Source organism: Neltuma alba, unplaced genomic scaffold (genome assembly GCF_004799145.2).
Source record: "Neltuma alba isolate B1F8T4 unplaced genomic scaffold, ASM479914v2 tig00011475_pilon, whole genome shotgun sequence".
Classification (NCBI taxonomy): domain Eukaryota; kingdom Viridiplantae; phylum Streptophyta; class Magnoliopsida; order Fabales; family Fabaceae; genus Neltuma; species Neltuma alba.
Genome location: NW_021636144.1, coordinates 60,044 through 81,897, shown reverse-complemented (window position 1 = coordinate 81,897; position 21,854 = coordinate 60,044). Strand labels below are relative to the sequence as shown.

The following is a 21,854-nucleotide window of genomic DNA, read 5'->3' as shown; positions in this document are numbered from 1 at the left end:
AGTCAGGCAAATTTGAATTTACCTAAAAGACATATTCTAAAACCAAGGACAGATGTTCATGTGAGCTTATTAAACAACATTTGGACTCTTTATATAGTAATTTAGTATATTTTCAAAAAGCTTGGATTCGTTTTCGGCCAATGAAAAAGCATGGATTTTTACTTGGCTAGAACAAAAAGCTTGGATTGAAGAATCGAATTTGCTAAAAATAATATGGTTAGAACAAGATTCGTTTATGTGTATGTACATCAATTATCAATTAATTATAGAATGTAACATGAATTATCGATGATTGATGTTGACGGTAGTTTATGATGTTAAAAAACAACCATTTAAAGAGAATATAATGAAGGCCATTTTGTTTATTTAGTTTTTTATATTCTTTACCACTTGCTTCATTTTTTAATTAAAAAACAAATGTGCAAAGTCATTTTCCAACAGGAATCGAAAAGACTTCAGAGAGTTCTGAGCAAAGTATTTCTCAGATTCACAGTTTTGTTTCCCTTGACAGTTTGACCAATCACAGCTTTGCTTTGATGCCAGATGGAAATATACTAATTTACAAATATAACAATAAATAGTTGCATTATTAATTTTTTAATAAAACAAATCAAATATCCAAGGCTTTTGATAAGTGTCTCTTTCTTTTTTGGTTTATCCGTTTAACCCACTTGTAGAGTGTTTAATTTTATTCCCATATTATCTCATATTCGAATAATTTTCGAATTTTTTATGCTAGTTAATATATGCTTCGTTTCTCTTATTCTCGCACTAAAAATTTTGTTTAATTGATGGCCAATATTTGTCTAATTACTCTTTTGGTCTTATGAGGAATTTTCAGCTTGTTTTACACAGATAAAAGAAGATCTTAAACTGTATTGATTCTCAATTAAAATCTAATAACTTTTTAAATTTACCTTTATTTAATATATACACATTTAAAAAAATTAACTATCTACATTATAATTAATGTATAGCAAAATAGTATATTCATACTAAAAATTTAATAAAATAACTTATAAACATGACTAAGAAAAATCTTCTTACTCTATCTTGTAAATAGAAATAGAGGAGTATATCAAAAGAAGATTTTAGTATAAATCCAATGTTCCATATACCGGACAAAATCGACAAACTGAGGAATAATTAAATAAAACATATATTTTAAAATTATGCTTTCCCTTTATTTCATATGTTTGAACTGGGATTCCTCCCTTGAAACGAAGTTTCCATTATTCTTATATGCTACCTTAGCTGTTTTATGTTTTCTTAATCCCTGCATTAAATATACGAAAAGACAAAATTACACAGAACCCAAAAATGCATTGAGCCAAGCTAAACCGTGGCTCCCAGCCTCCCACAAATCAAAATAAATATATAGATATATGTTGCTTAGTCCTTTAATTTAAAACTTGATAACAATCTTTTTAAATATCATTTTTTTAAATAAAAACGGAGGTCACAAGAGTACAACAAGAGAAAGTCACGCCTTCGTATTAAACAAAACATGTATAAAATTATTGAGTCTACGTCAACTTAGTTTGTGGACTAAATCGCAGGAAGGACGGTGTTGGGATCCACGGTACAATATTACCTCCGGTGCTTAATAATATGAGAACTTATATAAATTTTATTTTGATTTTAAATATAAGATTTTAATTCATTTTATTTTTTATATTTATTTATTTATTATTTTTTTAAAGTAGTATTTATAATAATGATAGTTTTAACCAATACACTTGATTGACAAGAAATTTTAAAAAAGACAGTGTTTGTTTTTTTATAAATAACTAACCAGTCAACTAACTCTTATATTAAACACCGGAAGTAGTATTATATGTGGATATAACTATTAATTATTATTATTATTGTTATTACTACTAAAAAATGGGCATGAGTCCCAGCACAAGACAAGAGTCCATGAACAATCGTAACGTTTTTGTCAGGAAACAAAATAAAGTCCCTAGTACGTAACCAAAAAAAAAAAAGAGTCCCTAGCAGTGTCTCATTATTTCTGATTCATTTGATGTTCTTCAAACCATAAAGATTATATTTAGGAGTGTTAAGGTGGAAACTAAATTATAATTTTAAAAATAATTCTACAGTATATGAAGTAAGCAGGTGAGAAAAATTGTCTTAATTTTCATAAAAACACTTTTTAAAAATATCTTTTGCCCGATCCAAATACCCTCATACGTACTTTGCTGGCCATGGCCAAAAGAGAAAAAGATTCCACCACTCACTCAAATGCCGCACACTGATAATTCTTCTCTTTACTTCCTTTTTTTTTTTTTCCAGAGAAAAGAAAATGGCCAAGAGATGTAGAGTTAAGATGGTGGACTGAACTTGAATCATATACAAAAAAGCTTGGCTGTGCAGTATTTAGATTAGACGGGTGTTTTCTGGTATAAACTTATTATTTTATCAAGGTATTGAGTTAAGATATCATATCAAATTCACTTACATACATACTTTTGTTACTTCCATCCCCATTGGATACTTTCTCTAGATATACTCTTTCGGTTCTCAATATAAGATCTTTATACATACTAGTATAATGATTTTATATTTAGAACCGGAAGAGTATATACTTTGGATCCTAATAGATTCTGAATATCAAACATTTTTGTAATGAAAAAATAAAGAGAACTGAGAATGATGTTATAGGGCTGAAAAAACAAAAAAAGGTTTGGTGAAAGATCATGGACCTCGCATTAAGAGAGCAGAGAGACGAGAGACGTAGCCATCTCGTATTTTCTTCCTAAGATTGAATTCAAGAGTCGTGAGATGAACATACATGAGAATGACGTTTGGGATTGGCACACTATCTTTGTCAAAACACGCTCTCTCTCTCTCTCTCTCTCTTCGTCTGTGTCTCAGTACACGGGTTGTCTCTTCAATTAGCTGTACCTGTACGACCCTCTCTACCTACACCTGTACATAAAAGTGCCTTTTCCCTTTGGTGATACTTTCGAACATGATTCATCGTCATCTCTTGGCTCCTGAAAACCATGCCTTCCTCAAACTCTCAAATCACTCGTTAACCTCAACAATATTTACTAAAATATTCACAATCTTTTAGGTTCCCTAACCATATATAAAAGATACAACGCCTGATATTTAAGCAGAGTCTGCAATTAGAAATATTTAGTTTAACGATACTGATGCAAACTCTGGCAATGTAAGACACAGTATTTGGAACGAGCGTGGCCATATATGGATCGGAAAACGATAATGACCTTTTTTTACATGAGAGTGTGAAACGACGTCAAATAAACGCCAAAAGGACCGCAGCCTCACCGTATGTATAATTTAGGGCAAATTTCATTGTAGGACCGCAGAAGACAATTAATCTAAAAAAGCTCCCAAAACTTTCTGAAATCTCACTGCAGGACCAAGGGGCCAATCTGATATTAATTCCACAAACGAAATGACGCCACTACCCTTAGCATCAGGTGAACCAATCCACATATGAACGGACTGATTTCACGTGTGAATATATGTATTTCATCTGCAAATTGGCTAGTTCCCCTTGCAAATGCACTTTCCCGCACTTTTTCCCTCACGGACGCATGCATCAGGTGAACCAGTCCACATGTGAACGAACTGATTCCACATGTGAATATATGTATTTATTCTGCAAATTGGCTAATTCCCCTTGCAAATGCGCTCTTCCGCACTTGTTCCTTCACGGACGCATGCATCAAGTGAACCAGTCCACATGTGAACAGACTGATTTCACGTGTGAATATATATATTTCATTTGCAAATTGGCTAGTTCCCCTTACAAATGCATCTCCCACACTTGTTTCCTCACGAACGCATGCATCAGATGAACCAGTCCACATGTGAACGGACTGATTCCACGTGTGAACATATGTATTTATTCTGCAAATTGGTTAGTTCTCATTGCAAATGCACTCTCCCGCACTTGTTCCCTCCTACTAGGGGCAGTGACGTCATTTCATTTGTAGAATTAATATCAGATTGGCCCCTTGGTCCTGCAGTGAGATTTCAGAAAGTTTTAGGGGCTCTTTGAGATTAATTGTCTTCTGCGGTCCTACAGTGAAATTTTCCCTATAATTTAAGGTGGTCCACAAACCTCAGAGCCAGGCTTCCCACACGTTCAGCTTATCATGTCTTGCCACGTGGCTTGCGTCTGTGTTACATGGGGTCCTCTCCTTCGCCCCACTTAGCCATGCTTCTTCCCCACCCATATGGCAGCAAGTTTTGATGCCTTGTTACGCTGCTACCGACTACGACAAGTGCCGTCACTGTGTAAAAATATTTGGTTGCCTTCTCAAGTTGAAAAATCCTTTCTTTTTTTCTTTTCGCTTTTGAATTTTTCTTTTCCTTCTTCTGGGTTGGCTTTTTAATTTATTGGGGTTCATTATGACGTTGTCTTTCTCCTTCCTACCTCAACAAACAAACCCGTAGCTTCCACCCCTTTTTCCCCTTTTCCTTTTCCTTGTCTGCAATGGAGATGAGGATCTGAGGCAGGAGATATTTATGGTATGGGCGCGTGTGCTTCAACGCATCAGGGCTGTGTGGGAGGGAGGTTGAGTTCCTCCAAGAAGAAGACTCGCAAAAGAAGAAGAGATGGATTCAGAAGAAGAGTGTCATCTCGGCTAGCCAAAGGATCATTGGACAAACCTGACGTGCCTGGCTTACCTGATCATCGCTCCTTCGCCAACCCCACTCTCCAAGGTTCATTTCTTTCTTCGCACTCCATTTTCTGGCAAAATGATTCTCAGCTGAAACCTTCAAAGCTTGTCAATTGCGTTCCAATATTGGAATTCCTTAATGTTTTTACTGTTCTGTTGAAGAAATTTGCTGATACTGTTTCATGTCTCTGCATGGTTGCAGTGTAAGCTCAGGCATAGCAGGGGAGTTCATCTCCCTCTGCTCTGAGTCTCGGCATGTAATGCAATGTTTAATCACTGTGGAAAACTAACGCTAATTTATTTCTTTAGGAGTTAAACAGTTGAATAACATAGATAGATACGGTTTTGATAATTGATACCGGTATAGTGTTTAACCTAAGCTCTGAAGGTTGCGGCATTTTTGTTTGAGTCATAATGATGGATAAATAGAATCTAATTTACTGTAAGGCTGAAGTTAGATGAGATTTTATCATAAAAGCTTGAGCTGAAACAGAAATTTAATGAGCTAATTTTATTCAGAACTTGGAAGTAACGTCAACATCTGTGATGGATATTATGCTCAGGAACTTCATTTCCATGAAAATCTGAGCCAGAGTAATCTGGAAATAGCTTGTGGTCCCTATTGTCTGTATCATTGCTTACTATAAATAACGCTAAGAGCTTTCATTTTCCTCTTTATATGAGGTCAGGGAGGCGTTGAAATCCAATTATTGGAATGAAGAAGGGTAAAACAAGGCTATGGGTAGATTAGTAATATTGAAACTTTAGTTCACAGTAATGTCTCTGAATAAGTGGCCTTGAAGGATTTGTTCCACCAGTTGGTTGTTGCATTTACTTTCTCTTTCTTTAGTTGCTCTTTTGATCAACGTATCTGTCTACGTACCAATTAGTTTGGATTTTATAATAATCCTTACTCTTGCTTTCCCTTGATGGAATACTTATGTGTACCACCAGGAAGTACTGAGGAGGCATGGTTTGACTCATCTGCAATATTTGACTCTGACTGTGATGATGACTACAAAAGTGTTCCTGATGGTATGATTTTGAAAAATTTCCAATTAATTACCTGTGGATTTTTACCTGTTTGATGGATCAGAAATATTTACCTATGAAAATGGACAATCACGTATAATTTTTATCTTGTAGATGTATCGCTGAATGGGACTGAAGTAGGAACCATATCTGGTTTTCAATTGAGAGATGGCAGCCATGGAGGTTCAACTGATCAGGTTCAGAAACTGGGGGATTTATCAGAAGCATCCGGAACTTCTAATGTTCGGATTATTAGTTCAGATGACAATGATTCGCATTGTAAACGTGATGGAAGTATGAATGAAGTAAATCAACCTGTATTTCTTGATGAAATCTCCTCAGTGGATGCTAACTCCAACAAGGATGATGGACTTATGGACCATTGTGGGATTCTTCCCAACAATTGTCTGCCCTGTCTTGCATCGACCATTCCTTCCACTGAAAAAAGGAGATCATCGAGTTCTAGTCCTCCTAGTACAAGGAAAAAGGCTCCTACAAAACTACCCTTTAAATGGAAAGAAGGGCTTGGCAATGCTAACCTACGTGAGTTAAAATTCTCAGAACCGCAACTTTTCATTACTGGTCATTGTTGCATTCATAGCTTGCCACAACATTGCATGTAGGAGACTTTCTTTTCAGTCTATATCTTCAAGTCATTGTTTGCCTTTAAAGTTTCCTGCAGTAACTGAAAGAAAATTTGTTTTCCATATGTGCCCAAAATGGATAATTAAATGATTTCATTAGTATGAAAATGCAATATGAGGTTGTCAAATGAAACTGATCTGTTCTCGATAGAGTGTCAGAAGCTTCTGATATTTTAAGCTCTCTTTATTAGATTCTGGTCTCTATTCATTTTCATTGGTATCATTCTTGTCTCTTAACAAGTGATGTTAGTGGACTAGATTTTTCTGAAGAAAGGTTTTAATGGATCAATAAAGAGTATTATAATGTTTCTAATTCATCTGTCTGTTCTATTTCTGGTCTTCAGTTTCCTCCAAGACACTTCTGCAAAGACCAATAGCAGGTTCGCAGGTACCCTTCTGTCCAGTGGACAAGAAAATGCTTGACTGTTGGTCACACATCGACCCAAGCACGTTCAAAGTACGAGGAGTGAATTATTTCAAGTAAGCATCGTTAACTATAGTTTCTTTCGTTTTTTTTCACTTCCCTGCCCTGCATCATATGTAAACAAATCAGTGAAGGGTATAAACTGTGCAATCTGTGGTAAAATTACGTTTCACCTGATTATTGATGTTGCTCATGGCAGGGATAAGAAGAAGGACTTTGCTCCCAACTTTTCTGCATATTATCCATTTGGTGTTGATGTATTTTTATCCCCACGAAAGGTGCACCATATAGCTCGGTTTGTGGACCTTCCGGCCATGAATTCTTCTGCTAAACTTCCAACTATACTTGTTGTCAACGTTCAGGTGCACCATTTCATCTAAATTTCTCTTATATTTTTATTCCTATGAATTGTTTATATTCGTATAGAAAACCCTTCGTTTCATTCTGAAACTCATGTTCTGTGGATTTCTTCAGATTCCACTGTATCCTACCACGCTTTTTCAAGGTGAAATTGATGGGGAAGGAATGAGTTTTGTGTTGTACTTTAAGCTTTCTAACAGTTACTCGAAGGAACTTCCACCTGCTTTCCAAGAAAACATCAGAGTATGTCTCAAAGTCTCAGTTTCTTTCGTTCTTTCTTAACCTTCTAACAACTGTGTACTGATGAGATGGGAATGCTGAACCTGAATTCCATCCATGCCCTTTTGTAGAGATTAATGGATGATGAAGTTGAGAAGGTGAAGGGCTTCCCCGTAGACACAATTGCACCCTTCCGAGAAAGGTTGAAAATTTTAGGCCGTGTTGCCAACGTGGAAGATCTTCATTTGAGTGCAGCAGAACGAAAGCTTATGCAGGCTTATAATGAGAAACCTGTTCTTTCTCGTCCTCAGCATGAGTTTTACACGGTATGCCTTTATTGACCCATTATAATTTTTTCCAACTAATATAATTTTCTCTGACTGTCCTTAAGAATATCTATAACAGACCTAGATAATGCTTTGTGTATTGTTGTTTTTGAAACTACATGTTTCACCGGTTAATTTTAATTTAACAGTTCATTCTCACAAGAGGATAAAGCAAAAGACACAGAAAGGAAACTGTTTTCCTAGTTGAAGACGTGACAAAAATCTGAACAAGTAAAATTCAAGTTACTATTTTTTGTGTGTGGGCTCCTTATCCTTGTTTGATTGGCAGTATCTTTTGTGGATTCTTTATGACGCCTTTAAGTTTGGCCCGCAAATTAAAGTGGTGTCATTTCCCTACTAAAGACAGACATAGACCCACACACACGCGTGGTACTTTAACTGTTGCTGTCGCTGTTTTTTGAATCAGCTAACCCAGATATGAAATTTTTGCAGGGAGAAAATTACTTTGAGATTGATTTGGATATGCATAGATTCAGTTATATCTCCAGAAAAGGCTTTGAAGCTTTCCTAGACAGATTAACGATCTGCATTCTAGACGTTGGTCTCACAATTCAGGTAGCTAACTAGTTTTCCGGCTCTGAAGTTTGCGGCAGAAAAAATGTTTGACATGGATTAATTTGTGTTTTTGATGAACCTAAATCATCTTTAAGTCTCATGATAATCGTGATTAAATAACAGGGGAACAAACCGGAGGAGCTACCAGAGCAGATCTTATGTTGTATTAGACTAAACGGAATTGACTACAAGAGATATCAGCAACTTGGAGTAACTCAAGATCATCTAATGTAAACTTCAACAACGTTTGAATCCCAGAGTTGTGGTCCATTAAAAGAAAATCATGTTTTGAAAATGCATTTGTTTTCATTCGTGTTCGTTGGTAGAAAAAATCCTGTCATCTTTCAATTATAGAGAATCCAAGCGTGTGATGATGGGATGGCTGCTGATATTACGGTCAAGGAGGGTCCATGCCTTCAACTACTTCAAACTTATTGTTAGTTATGAATTAATTCATTTGGGTAGGGTTATAAAAAAGAAAAGTTTTTTGCCTGGACGGGTTTCTCCTTTGTCTTGCTCGTCAAACTTGGATCCCAGAAGTTAACCTCTTTTTAGCAGTTCGACGCGTTACAGTGTGAAAGCAACTTAATAAAAACATCGTGCATTGTCGATACAGTAATCTTCGACCCATTAACCAAATATCATCAAATTAACCAAAGATATAATTACAGAAGTTCTCTCCATTCTGCAAGGGGAAAAAAGTGGATGTTCAACTTCCTAATTTTGCGCGACAAATAAACCAAATCAAAATGTTTCTGGATAATTTAAACATGATGGTTCATTACAAATCAATCCAACCCTTAAGTTTTCGTTCCAATGTTATCTGACAATTTCTGGCAAGGAAAGAGAAAAACCATCCGGCAATTCTCAGGTCTTACAGGGAACGAGAGGCCTCCCACATAAGCCTTTGTTGCCAGAATAAGAAGTCTCGGGAAAGTCAATCAGAGGTTTGCCCTCTGGAATTTCCCCTTCAAGAGAATTGTCTGATAAATTCAGTTCTTTCAGGTTTCTCAGGTTCAGAAATCCACTGGGTATGTTGCCTGTAAAGTGATTCTTCTGCAGCTTCAATCTCTCTAACGAGGTTAGATTTGCCAATATCTCCGGCAAGTTGGAGGCTAAATCGTTGAAGCTCAAATCCAAACTTTGAATTGATTTCAAACTCCCAATAGAACTTGGTAATCTGCCTCTCAGAATGTTGTGAGACAAATTCAGAAACTGAATGTCACGTTGCCCTCCCACGCCAATATCTTCAATCCCACTTGAGAAGTTGTTGTCAGAAAGATCAATGTATGTCAGCGATCCCCCAGAAACCCCTTGTGCTTCAAAAACTCGATTCACGGATCCTGTTAGCTTATTTGAGTGAAGATCAAGAACACCCAGATCGTTCAAGTTTGAAATAGAATCAGGGATGTTTGAATCAAGTGAATTCCTTGAGAGATTTAGCAAGTATAGCTGGTCCAGGGTTCCAATCCAGGAGGGTATGGCTCCACTGAGATAGTTCATTGATAAGTCCAATTCCTGAATTGGACTATCGGCTGTTTGCAAAAAGTCCGGAATACGACCCCTGATTCCAGAACCTGCCAAGTAAATACGAGAAAGCGATGGCATATTTGCAAGCCATTCTGGGATGGAAGAGAGGTTCAGATGATTGAAAGACAGATCAAGGGTTTGCACATTTTGAAGGGATGACATCTCTTGAGGCAATGGTCCTTCAATTAGATTATTGGAAATGTTAAACATTATAAGCTCAGAGAGTTGTCCTATTGATTTTGGGATCTGGCCAGATAAGAAGTTGTCACTGAGATAAAGTTCTGTCAGAGATTGCAAATTGCTCAAACTAGAAGGTATTTCTCCTTCAAGCTTGTTGTTTGAGAGCGAAACTCTCTGGAGGGAAACTAGATAGCCAAAACTGGAAGGTATATTCCCATTGAGATGGTTACTATGGAGCCTTAAGAATTTCAGATAAGGCATTTCACCAGATCTTGAGGGAAATGGGATGTTCCCCTCGAGAAGGTTGGTGTCCACGTATAAAAGTGAAATGGCAGTTAAATTGGTTAGTGAAGCAGGTATATTGCCACTTAAAAGATTGTTAGAAAGATCAAGCTTCTCCAGAGCTTGCATCTGACCGATCCTATCTGGTATATGACCAGTTAAAGAATTGCCATGAACATCCAATTCCTCTAAGCTAGTCAAATTACCAAGTGAGTCCGGCATTATACCTGAAAAATGATTCGTATAAAGCAGCAACCTTTTGAGATTTTTCAGGCTTCCCAGGGTTGAAGGGATTGACCCAGATAACCCATTTTCATGCAAAGCCAGTTCTTGAAGATTTGACAACTCACCAATGCTTTCTGGTACTGGACCAGTCAAGTTGTTGCCGTAAAGGCGGAGCTTTTGGAGATTTTGCAAGTGGACACCCACTGTTTGTGGAATTGTCCCACTGAGACCAGCTAAACCACCAAGATCTAAGACTTTAAGAGAGGTAAGAAGCGTTATGGAAGGAGAAAGCAAGCCCTTCATCTGGGTTTGAGACAAATCATCACCTGTGGAAATGAATCCTGCGAGGTTTATCTCACTGACTCTGGAGGTTGCATTTTCACAGACAACACCTTCCCATTGGCAACAGTTGTGGCCAACCCACGTTGCTAGGCGTCCAGAAGTGTCCATTTGAATCCCATTCTTGAAACCCATTAAACCTTCCAAGTCATTGGCATTGCAAGCTTCCGTACTTCCTCTCACGCTTCCACTTGTGATTATAATAAACAGAGTAACTATAAACCGTATCAACTGATACTTCATTTTGTGCTAGCAAATGGAGTTGCTCTATCTGAAAAGGAACTAATGGATTTTGGTTTGTGTTTCATTCTGACGAATAGTTCCAATAGATAAGAACAAAACAACCAGCATTGCTCAGAAACGTACAACTTTTTTCTTTTTGCTCATCTTTTTATTCTCCTTTTAAAGTTTTGACGCTCAAAAGCATGCTGTCCCTTACTCATGATGCCTTTAATAATGTTTAGTGTCAAGGAATTCAAAGAATGGGCCATTTGATAATTATCTGGATAAGCGCCACAAATCTCGTCTCCCCACAGTGTTTTTGATACCCCGTGTGCGCAGGTGCACTTTCTCTGTTGGCAGTTATTGTCACGGAATCTTTTTTGCCCGATTGTCAAGGATCGGTTGAAAATTTCATTATACTTTTTTTTTAAAAAAATTGAAGTACTATTTGAGATGTTAAAATTTTTTATCCTTTTTTAATATCTTTGGATGTGCTCAGGCAGACCAGGAGCTTATCTTTTGAGAGTAACGAAAATTTGAGATGCATAGAGCAATAGTCCCGTGCGAATAAAATTTCTTGTCCAAAAGTCATAGGATTCGTTTCAGTTTTGGAATCTTATAAGCAGTTCAAGGACCACTTCGAAGTTGAGGGGTCTTCCACAGCAAACAAACACCATTTCGAAGCTGGTGTGCCATGACTGGATAGTTGACCTTGGAATTCAAGAGCAAAGCTAGAGGTGAGAATCAGGATCGGCCCGGCCCTCCAGGCTTAAAAGGGCTGGCCTTCAGGACTGAAATTTTAAAAATACCCTAATTTGCTAGGTCCGGCCCTTAAGTTATAGGACTCGGAGCCGACCCGCCGGCTTTTGACCCGTTAAAAAAAAAAAACTATTTTTTATATTTATCATATTTTTTATAAAAAAATAAAAATAAACCAATAAAAATATTAATAAAAGACATAAATATGAATAAAATTAAGTCACAAATATAAAATATCATCATATATAAATATCCATCAACATTCAAGAACATCTAAAATATTTATTAATAAGATAACATCCAAAAGTTTTATCTATAGTGCAATTGTGTAATAAATAAACACTATCATTAATATTTTGAAATTTCATCATCACTATAATTAATTACTCTTCTTCATAAGTATGCTTTTTTTTATAACAAAAATATCAAGTTTTTCTTCTTTATAGAAATTTTACTTTTAAATTTTGCAATCTAGCTATTATTTTACTTTAATGTGAGAAACATTGTTGTTAAAACTCATGAATTTCTAATTCAAATTATAGAATCATAAGTTATATAAGTATAAAAATACTCTATTGTCAAATATATATATATAGTTTAAAATATCAACACATATAATATAAATCAAATTATTATTAAAGTCCAAATTAACCTATTTTTTAAAAATTTAATTTGATAAATTATTTCTAAAATTAAATTAAATTTTAAAATGATAATAATAACTAAATATTTGAAATATTATTAACAATGTAAAAAATTAATAACATTAGAATTATATAACAAATTTTAAAAACAAAAAAAATTATAAAATGGGTTTAAACGGGCCGGCCTGCGGCCCACGGCTCTCCAAATTTATTTTCCATTTAAAAGGAAAAATATCAAGCCCGGCCCTTATAATTTCAGAATCTAAACGGACTCGGCCCGTTTTCCCGACTCTAAGCAAAGCTTTAAATGGTCACCCTTTTTTTGTGGTGAGGGTGGGGGGAGTGGTTCTGTGGTTGGTTGGAGTGGCATCAACTTGCCGTATAAAAAGAAAATAAATTGGAATTTTAAGAAGCACACTTAATAGAAGAGGTAGGTTTGACCCTTCAATACCCTTTCGAGTCATTTGCTTGGACAAAAATATTGGGCTAGAAACCTGAGCATTTAGATCAACTAATCAGAGTTGTTTTGTCTTAATCATGGGTCTTGAGTTCGAGGCGTGGGAACACAATAGCACATGGGGCTGGGTCTCCCCTATACAAGGCTAATAGAACCCGAATCTGAATTAATTCGGGCCTGTTGAGTTTCCCGTGAATAAAGACTGACTTGAGATATCGGGTGCAAAAATCCCCCCAAAAAAAATACTGGACCAGAAAAGCTCATTATCCAGATTCTCCGAATACTAGTGGTTTAACACCCCAAAAAAAAAATATATATATATATATATAGATATATAGATATATATAAAAGAGGGGATTGGCTTCTCTCCACTCCCTTCTCCATCCCCTCCCGTCCTTTACCTAGAAAATGACCTCGCATCATGTGTGAAGTGCAATATAATGCTCCATTCACTGCTCTCATTCATTTGCATAAGCGAGTAAGCGACGCACAACGAAACGTACGAGTGTGCAAATAACCATAAATTAAGCATCACTTTTCCCAAGCAATCCGTAATACTCCTGATATTCTAAATATAAGACCCTTTTCGTAATGTAAATTATACTATAAAAGAGGTCTTATATTTAGAATCGGAAGAGTAGAAAATAATTATATCATAATATGATTATTAATAAATTCTTATATAATTTTAATAACATTCGTATTTACCAATCTTTTAATTAAAAGTTTAATAATAAAAATATAAATAGCTATATACTATATATTATTTTCCCATGTGTTTTTAATATGAGAACTAGGTAACTAATGTATAGATATTAAAAAATTAATTAAGTTAACTAATTAAAAATGTGTGGTGGTCATCCTAAAATATTATTTTTAAACATCATTTACATTGAACTATCATTCAATAAGAATAGTTTAAGAAAAAGAAGTTAAAAATTTAGAAGATAAAATAGACTAGTTCATATATTTTGAATTAAAATAAATACTTTTAATATTTATAAGCTAGTCATCTGGTTCCTATATTAAAAACGGGAGGGAGAGTAATATATAGTATATAACTATTTATATTTTTACAATTAAACTTTTAATTAACAGATGGTAAATACAAATCTTAATAAAATTGTAGACGTTTCACTGTGCGCTGCTTATGCAAATGAATGAGACCAGCAAACGGAGCATTATATTACGCATGATGCGACGTAAAAGAGGGCAGCGAATGGAGAAGGCAGCAGATAGAAGCCAATAAAAAAAAGAAAAGAAAAAAAAGGCAGGCTCCTGCATTAGGGAGAAATAAACAAAACAGACAAAAGCGATGAAACTAGACAACAATTTGATATTACCTCACGACCTATTTGCAAGAAATAAATTATAGTTAAATATAAGCTGTTTTTTCTATAAATAAGCCTAACAGTAGTTCTAACTTACTTCTCGGCAACTTTGATAGCTCTTGTCACCAATTATTAGATATTATAGTGAAACAATAAACAGTATTATTCACGATTTTTGGACAATACTTGTTAGAGATTTTATATTTCATACTCATCTCCTCCTCCTCGTCCTTCTATTTATTTATTTTGGGTTTGAGAGACATTTTGACATCTTACAAGTTAAAATTCACATGCTGAGTTTAAAAAGGGAATAGAGCCCTTTCTCCCCTCGCTCTCGTCTATGATGTCAAAGTTGTAGAAGGTGGTGGAATGTTAACCGTTGTAAAGTACGAAACTTGATTCCATGTTAGAAGTATGAGATTCCGAGGTGGAGTTTAAAATAACTCTGCATTTTCTAACCTTGTGAATTAATCTATCGATTCTGTTTTCTTCAGTTCAATCTTCAAACTTGTGTTTATGGGGTTCTCAAAAGTGATATGATGCCACTGAGGTAATGCTTCGAACATGAACCTGTAGTTTTAGGTACAGAGCGTGCTGACCACCAGCTTCACTAATATCTAATAGATATGTGAAAGACTTCTTCACAAAGGGTTTCTCTGTTAATGAATAGAGATCAATGGGTTGGAACCCTATTGCCTATTCCTTAATTTTAACTTGCTGCATCACAAATTCAATACCGATGTTAACCCACAAGGCTTTCTCCTTCACATGCTATTCAATAACCTTTATGATCTGAACAGAAATTTAATGTAACATATGGCCATTCTATGATACATTTCATTAAAGATTAATCCCCTTTTGGAGCTCATTGATTGCGGAACATGTCTGATGTCAGAGGAAGTAACAGTTTTACACACTTCTGCCTCCCAGTGAGATCAGAAATTGACGGCCTAAATTTTTAAGTAATAAATTGGTACATAATAATATATTCCCCCAGAATCTTGAAAATCCCAAGGATAACGAAGTAGTGAAGCCTCAAAAGTTTCATTTCTTACTTGGACCATCAGGTTGACTTGAAGTTCGTCATCTTCCATATTAAGTTACAAGAAGAACCCAACCACAGACCAAGCCATAAAGACCAACAGCCAAGCAACCCCTGAAACAAAATAACCAAAACAATCTCAGGGTTAAGTTATGCAATTGACACGTTGGGAAGAACGGGAGGTAAAGTTGCATACCACTTCTAAATCCAACATCATAATGTGCTGCAAATAAGCAATGTGGGGTTGTGTTAATCCCATTAGGACAGTAGCAAAAAAATGAATTCAAATCTCCAGTGTACCCACATACTCCGTTGCTTCTTTGACAAGCAATACATGAGCTGGGATAATTATCTGTCATACTAAATTTATACTACCTCCAATCTTAATCATAAGACCTTGTTTGTAGTTTAGAAACGAGGTCTTATAATTAAAACCAGAGGTAGTACTTCAGAGCTATTCCGCATTTCCACTTGAAAGGATTGGATTTCTCTCCATTGAGGCTGTAAAACCCTAAATATGAACTGCATTGTAGTTTCTGCAAATCCATTTCAAAAGATGGCCCAAGATTGACTGGTGTGTAAACGCAGCACGTAGAGCTGGGCTGGTTAGTACTGAAGGTATTAATAAGGCTGCATGAATTCAGAAGACTGCAACTTGGTGTTCCTTGATCACAGAGAAGCTTAGAACTGTGAATAGATGATGAATTTTTGGAAAAGCCTAGTAAAGCAACGTGAAGGGTGCATCCCAATCTAAGCCAAAGCCCTTGCTGGGAACAGCCCAGAGCAAGTTGACATGGTAGGATCTGAGATACATATGACTTGTCTGTAGTAGTCTATTGAGGTTACAAGATAAGACCCTGTGTGAGTGGTGAAGGACAGCCTTTGTTGGTTGCTTGTGGTTGGAAACGAGGGTCGCCACAACCAGAGCAACTGCCAAATGGGTACAGAAGAACCTCATTGCCACATGTTTTGTGGCAGATTTGAGCAGAGGTCAAATTGGCAAGAAACCGGAAGAAGAAAATGGAGAGAAGAGAAATTGAAGCATACCTAGCTTCCATTGATTCTCTAGAGGAAAGATTGGAAAGAGATGAAGCAGGAAGAATAAGAGGTTGGCTAAAAAGTTTGGTGCTGATATCATTTATACTGCTGAATCAAAGAGCTGGCTAGATGAAAATTTCCTTTTTGGGGAGTGAAAATGAAGCAGAGGTCTTTTCTGTTCTATACAAGTGGCATTCTAGTATTCTGGTTTTTTCAGTCGAGGAATGAGCTTTAAGCCTTTAACCGTCCTGTCCACCTCACGGTTCGGGAATGGTAATGAGTAAGGTATATAAAATAGGGCAAAAGAGCAAATTAATCACGTCACATCTCAAATGAAGACATCCAAGTCTCATTTAGTGACGGACCAACAGATTCGTACGCTCTGAGTTCCTTTTTTATTTGATTTTACTTTATTACTTAATTTAGTCCTTTTAAGAAGTTTGTGCTTGGCAATTGGCATAGAATTCAAGGTTTTTTTTTTTTTTACCAGAACAATTCTAAGTTTGTGTTTTTTACATAAAGTGCATGTTTTTATTCATTATTATGCTTAAAAAGAGCCTGACGAAAAGAAAAACTTGACCGATTATTCCTAATATGCACACATATATATTGATTTTTTTCCAATTAAAAACACTTAAATCTTTTGTCATTTTTGTGCCTGTTTGTTTCAGTTTATACGACAAGATTGGTTTTTTTTTTAAATGAAAAGCACTTTTGAGAAATTTTGGTGACTTGAAAAAATTACTTTAAATGGATACTATATATAAGAGAGAGTGCTTATAAAAATACGAATATACACGAAGACATCATAAAATCTTAAAATTGTTAAATCCTAATAACTATTTTTTATAATAATAGCCAAGTATAAACTAAATTATATTTTTCATAAAATTTGTAAACGGTTTAAAAATCACTTATTTTTGGGTTGATATTTCTTTCTATGTATTAGGCCGTCTTGGGCTAGGTTAGCTAACCCATGAGTATAGGCTTCAAGTTAAGTTTGGCCCTTTGTTGTTTTTACAAAAATATTTGAAAATATTAAATGAACTATTAAATACTTTAAAGTATTAGATACACATAAAAAAATGTTTCAGCATGCTATATGAAGATAAAACACCCAACAATTGAACAAAGCACTCCTCTGCATTTTAAATAATAAACTGTAACAAAACACTCTTGAAACAACGAAAATATTACTCTACCAGGGTCATAATTAAGCTATATAATCCTACGAGTAAATTTAATTTCTCTTTCAATCTCTACTATATATACTTGTTTAAAGGAACATTACTGCCAGGAAATAAAAAGATGAATGTTGCATTAGTTTTGCATCACAATAAGTAAAATCCAACCTTCCCATCTGCACAAGTGGTCTATTGGTAGAACAGTACCCCGTCACGGTACAGACCCGGGTTCGATTGTTATTTTTTGGTGATGTAATTTCAGCATTTTCTTTTTTGGTAAGTGCAATAACTTCATCATAGGAATACGCAAAAAAATAAAAGATATACAAATATTATACTGGTGCTTTGGTGTTCCCCTCCAATCACTTCAAAGTGTCACTACTAACGAAGGAGCCAAGTACAGGTTGTCCATACAGCTGCCTTCCATCTCGTTCACCTACCATTCGCTCCCTTCTCAGTTCTCACACTATGCCGCATGCACCCAAAAGGCCACACCTGCTAAACCCCACCAAACCCCTTTCTCATTTTTCACTATCACTCTTGTGTGTGTGTACATATATATATATATATATATATAACATATATACACAATCTCCTCCAAGAACCTGCGCCATTATTGCAACTGAACACATAGATCTCAAATCCAAGAAGAAGGACTCATATCATCATCATGTCGAAGGGAGAGGAAGCAGTGAAGGTTCTGGGTGTATGGTACAGCCCGTTTGTGATGAGGGTTCGCATTTCTCTGAATATTAAGTCAGTCAAGTATAATTTCCTTGAAGAGAATCTGGGAGACAAGAGCCAGCTTCTGCTTCAGTCCAATCCTGTTCACAAGAAAGTCCCTGTCCTTATCCATGAAGATAAGCCTGTTTGTGAGTCTCTCATCATTGTTGAGCACGTCGACCAAGTCTGGTCTTCTGCTCCTTCTATTCTTCCCTCTCATCCTCATGATCGTGCCATTGCTCGTTTCTGGGCTGCCTATATTGACCACAAGGTACGTATATATGTACATATAATATGTGCAGTAGTATTCTTCGTATCAGTTTAATATGTACAGTATCTCAAGTATACGTCGTGTCTTATATATATAGTCTTAACACATCAGATTATATTCGAGTGTGTGTGTATAATTGTTGTATAATTAACTGCTTGAGTATTTGCTCGTGTTATTAGTCCCACATTGAGAGTTTCACAGGTATTGTGTGGTTTATAGGTTTAAAGGGTACTCTCTTCTAATATGCTCATCTTTTGAGATTAGACTCTTTCTTTAGGTTTATGCTCATCATATTAGTGTTTTCATTAAGAGAATGTCATGGAGTTACAGGGACTCTCCCTCCTAATAGGCTAATTTTTTGAGACTGGATTTTCTTCTTCTGCTTGCGCTTATACTCATCCCAGCTCCCAAGTCACTGTAGTGTTTATTCGTTTTGTGCAGTCGGGAATGTCTTGTACTGTACGGGAATAAAATTTGGTGGATCAGTTAATTAAATTAAGCATAGATATTTTGCATATTATTAACTTGGGAACGATCAGTTTATACTTTATACATACATATATACATATTCATGCATATATTGTATTTCAAAATAAGTGTTACAATAATTTTATTAATTTGTTTAATGTGTGCCACTATATATATGCAGTGGTACCCAGCCTTCAAAGGCATTGCTGGAGCGAAGGGAGAGAAAGAGATAAAGGTTCTGATGCGGGAAGTGGATGAAGGACTAGCTTTGCTAGAGGATGCATACAACAATATCAGCAAAGGCAAGCCCTTCTTCGGCGGCGACCGTATTGGGTACCTTGATATTGCATTTGGCTGCTTCTTGGGGTGGATAAGGGTGACGGAGACGGTCACCGGCGCGGAGTTGATCAGCGAGGCCAAGACGCCGGGCCTGGCGAAATGGTCTAAAAAGTTTTGGGAAGATGACGCGGTGAGACCTGTTATGCCAGAGACTAGGGGTGTTCAATTTGTCCCGTCCCGGTCGTCCCGTCCCGGTTCCGGTGAGTTCGGGACGGGACGGGACGGGACAAAAAAAATTTCGGGACGGGACAAGTACGGGACGGGACGGGACAGGGACCGGGACGGGACGGGACGCGGGACGGGGTTGTCCCGTCCCGTCCCGTCCCGGGATAATTTTTTTTAAAAAAAATTATTTATTAATAATTATTATTAGATTATTCAATTTACTTATTAATAATAATAATTATTTTTATAGTGATTTTTAACTCTTAAGTTGTAATATTATCTGAACAATATCTCCTTCCTCAATAAAATAATTCATAAAGCCATTATATAGTGTTTCTTTTATCGTATTTTTTTTTACAGTATTGTTTTTACACCTTTTTTATACTATATAATTGAGCTTTCTACATAATATTTTTTATAATGTTTTTATCTTTAAAAGCCTAACAAAAAATAAGCATTATAACATAAAAAAATTTCATATAAAAAATTATAGTATTTTTTTTTAAAAAAAAGGGGAGGGGAACGGGACGTCCTGTCCCGTCCCGGTTCCGTCCCGGTCCCGACGGGACCGGGACAAAACCGGGACGGGACGGGACACGGGACTAAAATCCCGTCCCGTCCCTGTTCACCGGGACGGGACCGGGACGGGCCTGTCCCGGTCCCGTCCCGTCCCGTGAACACCCCTACCAGAGACAAAGAAACTTGTCGAGTTCTTTCATGTTGTTCGTACAAAATATGGCGGTTCTGCTTGAATATTATAATTCCTAGTATCTTTCTTGAGGGCAGCGTTGGAAATATTGAAAATAATGTATGACGGCAATTTCAGTAATTTGGGTTAAGGGCCTCTTTGGATGCCCCCAAAACCATGGTTTGGGAGGCAAAACCATGGTTTGGGTCGGATGTCACTCAAACAACATCAATTTTGGAGAAATAATCCGAAACCATGATTTTGGAGTTTAAAATCATGGTTTCAGGAGAAATGAATCTATTCTGCTTCTGGTTCAAATTGAAAAATATGATTGTGCCTGTCAGAGTAGATTTCAACAATAATATGATTTTAACACATCTCAATTATTTTTTTATAAACACATTTAATCTTATATCTTATAAATATATATACACATTAATTATTTATTAATTATATTATCTTATGTATTATTAATTATGTTGGTAAAAAATATATTATTAACAATTTTATTCCTTCAAATTAAAATATATCATAAAATCTATCTTTTATATAATTATTATATTAACTTATGTTTTTTTAGTAATTTATATATATAAAGTATTTCTGATAACAACTATTCAAATACTCTCACTTCTCAGAATCATTTTTATACAAAATTTATTCTTCAGAAATTATTCTTCAAATCATGAATTGGGTTCATCCAAACACTCTTTTAATTTGATTTGGTAGGTCGTAGGGCGGTTTAGCCTTGCCTTACCTAACCCCTTTAAACTGCTACTATATTGGAGCGTTTGGACGTTCTTCTCAAGTTTAATCATTAACATCCTTCAAACAAGGTTGAAAGGTTGTTTGTTCAAGAGTGAAATGTGAAGTGCAAGAGTGAGTCAAAAGCTTTTAATTTTTTAATTAAAGAACTATGTAAGAATTAATTGTCTAAAATTATAAACGAAATCAAAACTGCTATATTCTATTTAAAGTACTGAATTTACCTAAAAAAAATATTTTAAAATAATAAATGAATTAAAAAATATTTTAGATTGTTAGATGTACTTGAAAAAATATTTGAAGATCTTGGATGCATCTTATGCCTTTGTTAACAAAGATAAATATTTTCTGTTTTTGTCTCCTTAAATTATTTTTAAAAAATCAAAAACATTACATAAAAATGGTGTATGACATGATTTTAAGTTTTTATTTTTCCTTCTAATTTAAAAAAAAGTATGACATTTGAAGTGGTACATTTCATTTTCGGGAAAAAAAAAATCGGACTTGCTTACAAAGAAGTTGCTAGGCTATATGTAGATGAAACACATAACAAAGCATTCCCCTATACACTTTAAATAATAAACTGCAACAAAACATACTCTTGAAACAGCGAAATATTTACTCTACCAGGGCCATATAATCTCATGAGTATAATTTAAATTCTCCTTCAATCTTTATGATATGCTATAGTTTAAAGGATAGAGACTACATTATAGAGTTCAGATACCGATGGTTCCATTACTGCATGGAAATTAGAAGATGAATCTTGCGACGACTCAAAACGAGTGGAAAAATGGTCGGTCATTTCACATCTCGCACCAGTGGTCTAGTGGTAGAATAGTACCCTGCCACGGTACAGACCCGGGTTCGATTCCCGGCTGGTGCATGTTAAAGGGTCCTTTTCAAAAAACTGTTTTGTGTAAAATCTAGTAGCTCGGAATACGCAAAAAGATAAAA

The 21,854-nt window shown here is 35.6% G+C and overlaps 3 protein-coding genes, 1 non-coding gene and 1 pseudogene across 4 annotated transcripts; 3 read left to right on the top strand and 2 right to left on the bottom strand.

The window, feature by feature from the left end:
• The first annotated feature begins 4,343 nt into the window (after nucleotides 1-4,343).
• On the top strand, nucleotides 4,344-8,741 carry LOC114713834 (uncharacterized). Its single transcript, XM_028898506.1, has 9 exons — nucleotides 4,344-4,707; nucleotides 5,619-5,699; nucleotides 5,811-6,239; nucleotides 6,685-6,820; nucleotides 6,964-7,126; nucleotides 7,239-7,367; nucleotides 7,475-7,669; nucleotides 8,123-8,245; nucleotides 8,369-8,741. The coding sequence occupies exons 1-9, from the start codon at nucleotides 4,515-4,517 to the stop codon at nucleotides 8,477-8,479; spliced, it is 1,560 nt and encodes a 519-aa protein (XP_028754339.1). The 5' UTR covers nucleotides 4,344-4,514; the 3' UTR covers nucleotides 8,480-8,741.
• A 134-nt stretch (nucleotides 8,742-8,875) lies between these two features.
• LOC114713832 (LRR receptor-like serine/threonine-protein kinase FLS2) lies at nucleotides 8,876-11,230 on the bottom strand. The gene has a single exon (XM_028898505.1). It carries the CDS (start codon nucleotides 11,042-11,044, stop codon nucleotides 9,113-9,115), a length of 1,932 nt encoding a protein of 643 aa, XP_028754338.1. The 5' UTR covers nucleotides 11,045-11,230; the 3' UTR covers nucleotides 8,876-9,112.
• A 4,084-nt stretch (nucleotides 11,231-15,314) lies between these two features.
• Nucleotides 15,315-16,314, bottom strand: LOC114713835 (uncharacterized; annotated as a pseudogene).
• Nucleotides 16,315-18,077: 1,763 nt separating this feature from the next.
• LOC114713812 (glutathione S-transferase U17-like) lies at nucleotides 18,078-21,660 on the top strand. The gene is made up of 3 exons (XM_028898487.1): nucleotides 18,078-18,472; nucleotides 19,122-19,453; nucleotides 21,588-21,660. Exons 1-3 carry the CDS (start codon nucleotides 18,149-18,151, stop codon nucleotides 21,658-21,660), a joined length of 729 nt encoding a protein of 242 aa, XP_028754320.1. The 5' UTR covers nucleotides 18,078-18,148.
• Nucleotides 21,661-21,712: 52 nt separating this feature from the next.
• TRNAG-GCC (transfer RNA glycine (anticodon GCC)) lies at nucleotides 21,713-21,783 on the top strand. Its single transcript has one exon. It is a non-coding gene; the product is annotated as a tRNA-Gly (tRNA).
• Nucleotides 21,784-21,854: the final 71 nt, after the last annotated feature.

Bases quoted from the DNA above. Each gene is read 5' to 3' on its own strand.
- LOC114713812 (XM_028898487.1), top strand. From the start codon at position 18,149: ATGTCGAAGGGAGAGGAAGCAGTGAAGGTTCTGGGTGTATGGTACAGC. The intron at 18,473-19,121 runs GTACGTATATAT...ATATATATGCAG, and splicing joins CTGCCTATATTGACCACAAG to TGGTACCCAGCCTTCAAAGG. The intron at 19,454-21,587 runs GTCCCGGTCGTC...GATATGCTATAG, and splicing joins AGGGGTGTTCAATTTGTCCC to TTTAAAGGATAGAGACTACA.
- LOC114713834 (XM_028898506.1), top strand. From the start codon at position 4,515: ATGGGCGCGTGTGCTTCAACGCATCAGGGCTGTGTGGGAGGGAGGTTG. The intron at 4,708-5,618 runs GTTCATTTCTTT...GTGTACCACCAG, and splicing joins CGCCAACCCCACTCTCCAAG to GAAGTACTGAGGAGGCATGG. The intron at 5,700-5,810 runs GTATGATTTTGA...TTTATCTTGTAG, and splicing joins CTACAAAAGTGTTCCTGATG to ATGTATCGCTGAATGGGACT.
- LOC114713832 (XM_028898505.1), bottom strand. From the start codon at position 11,044: ATGAAGTATCAGTTGATACGGTTTATAGTTACTCTGTTTATTATAATC.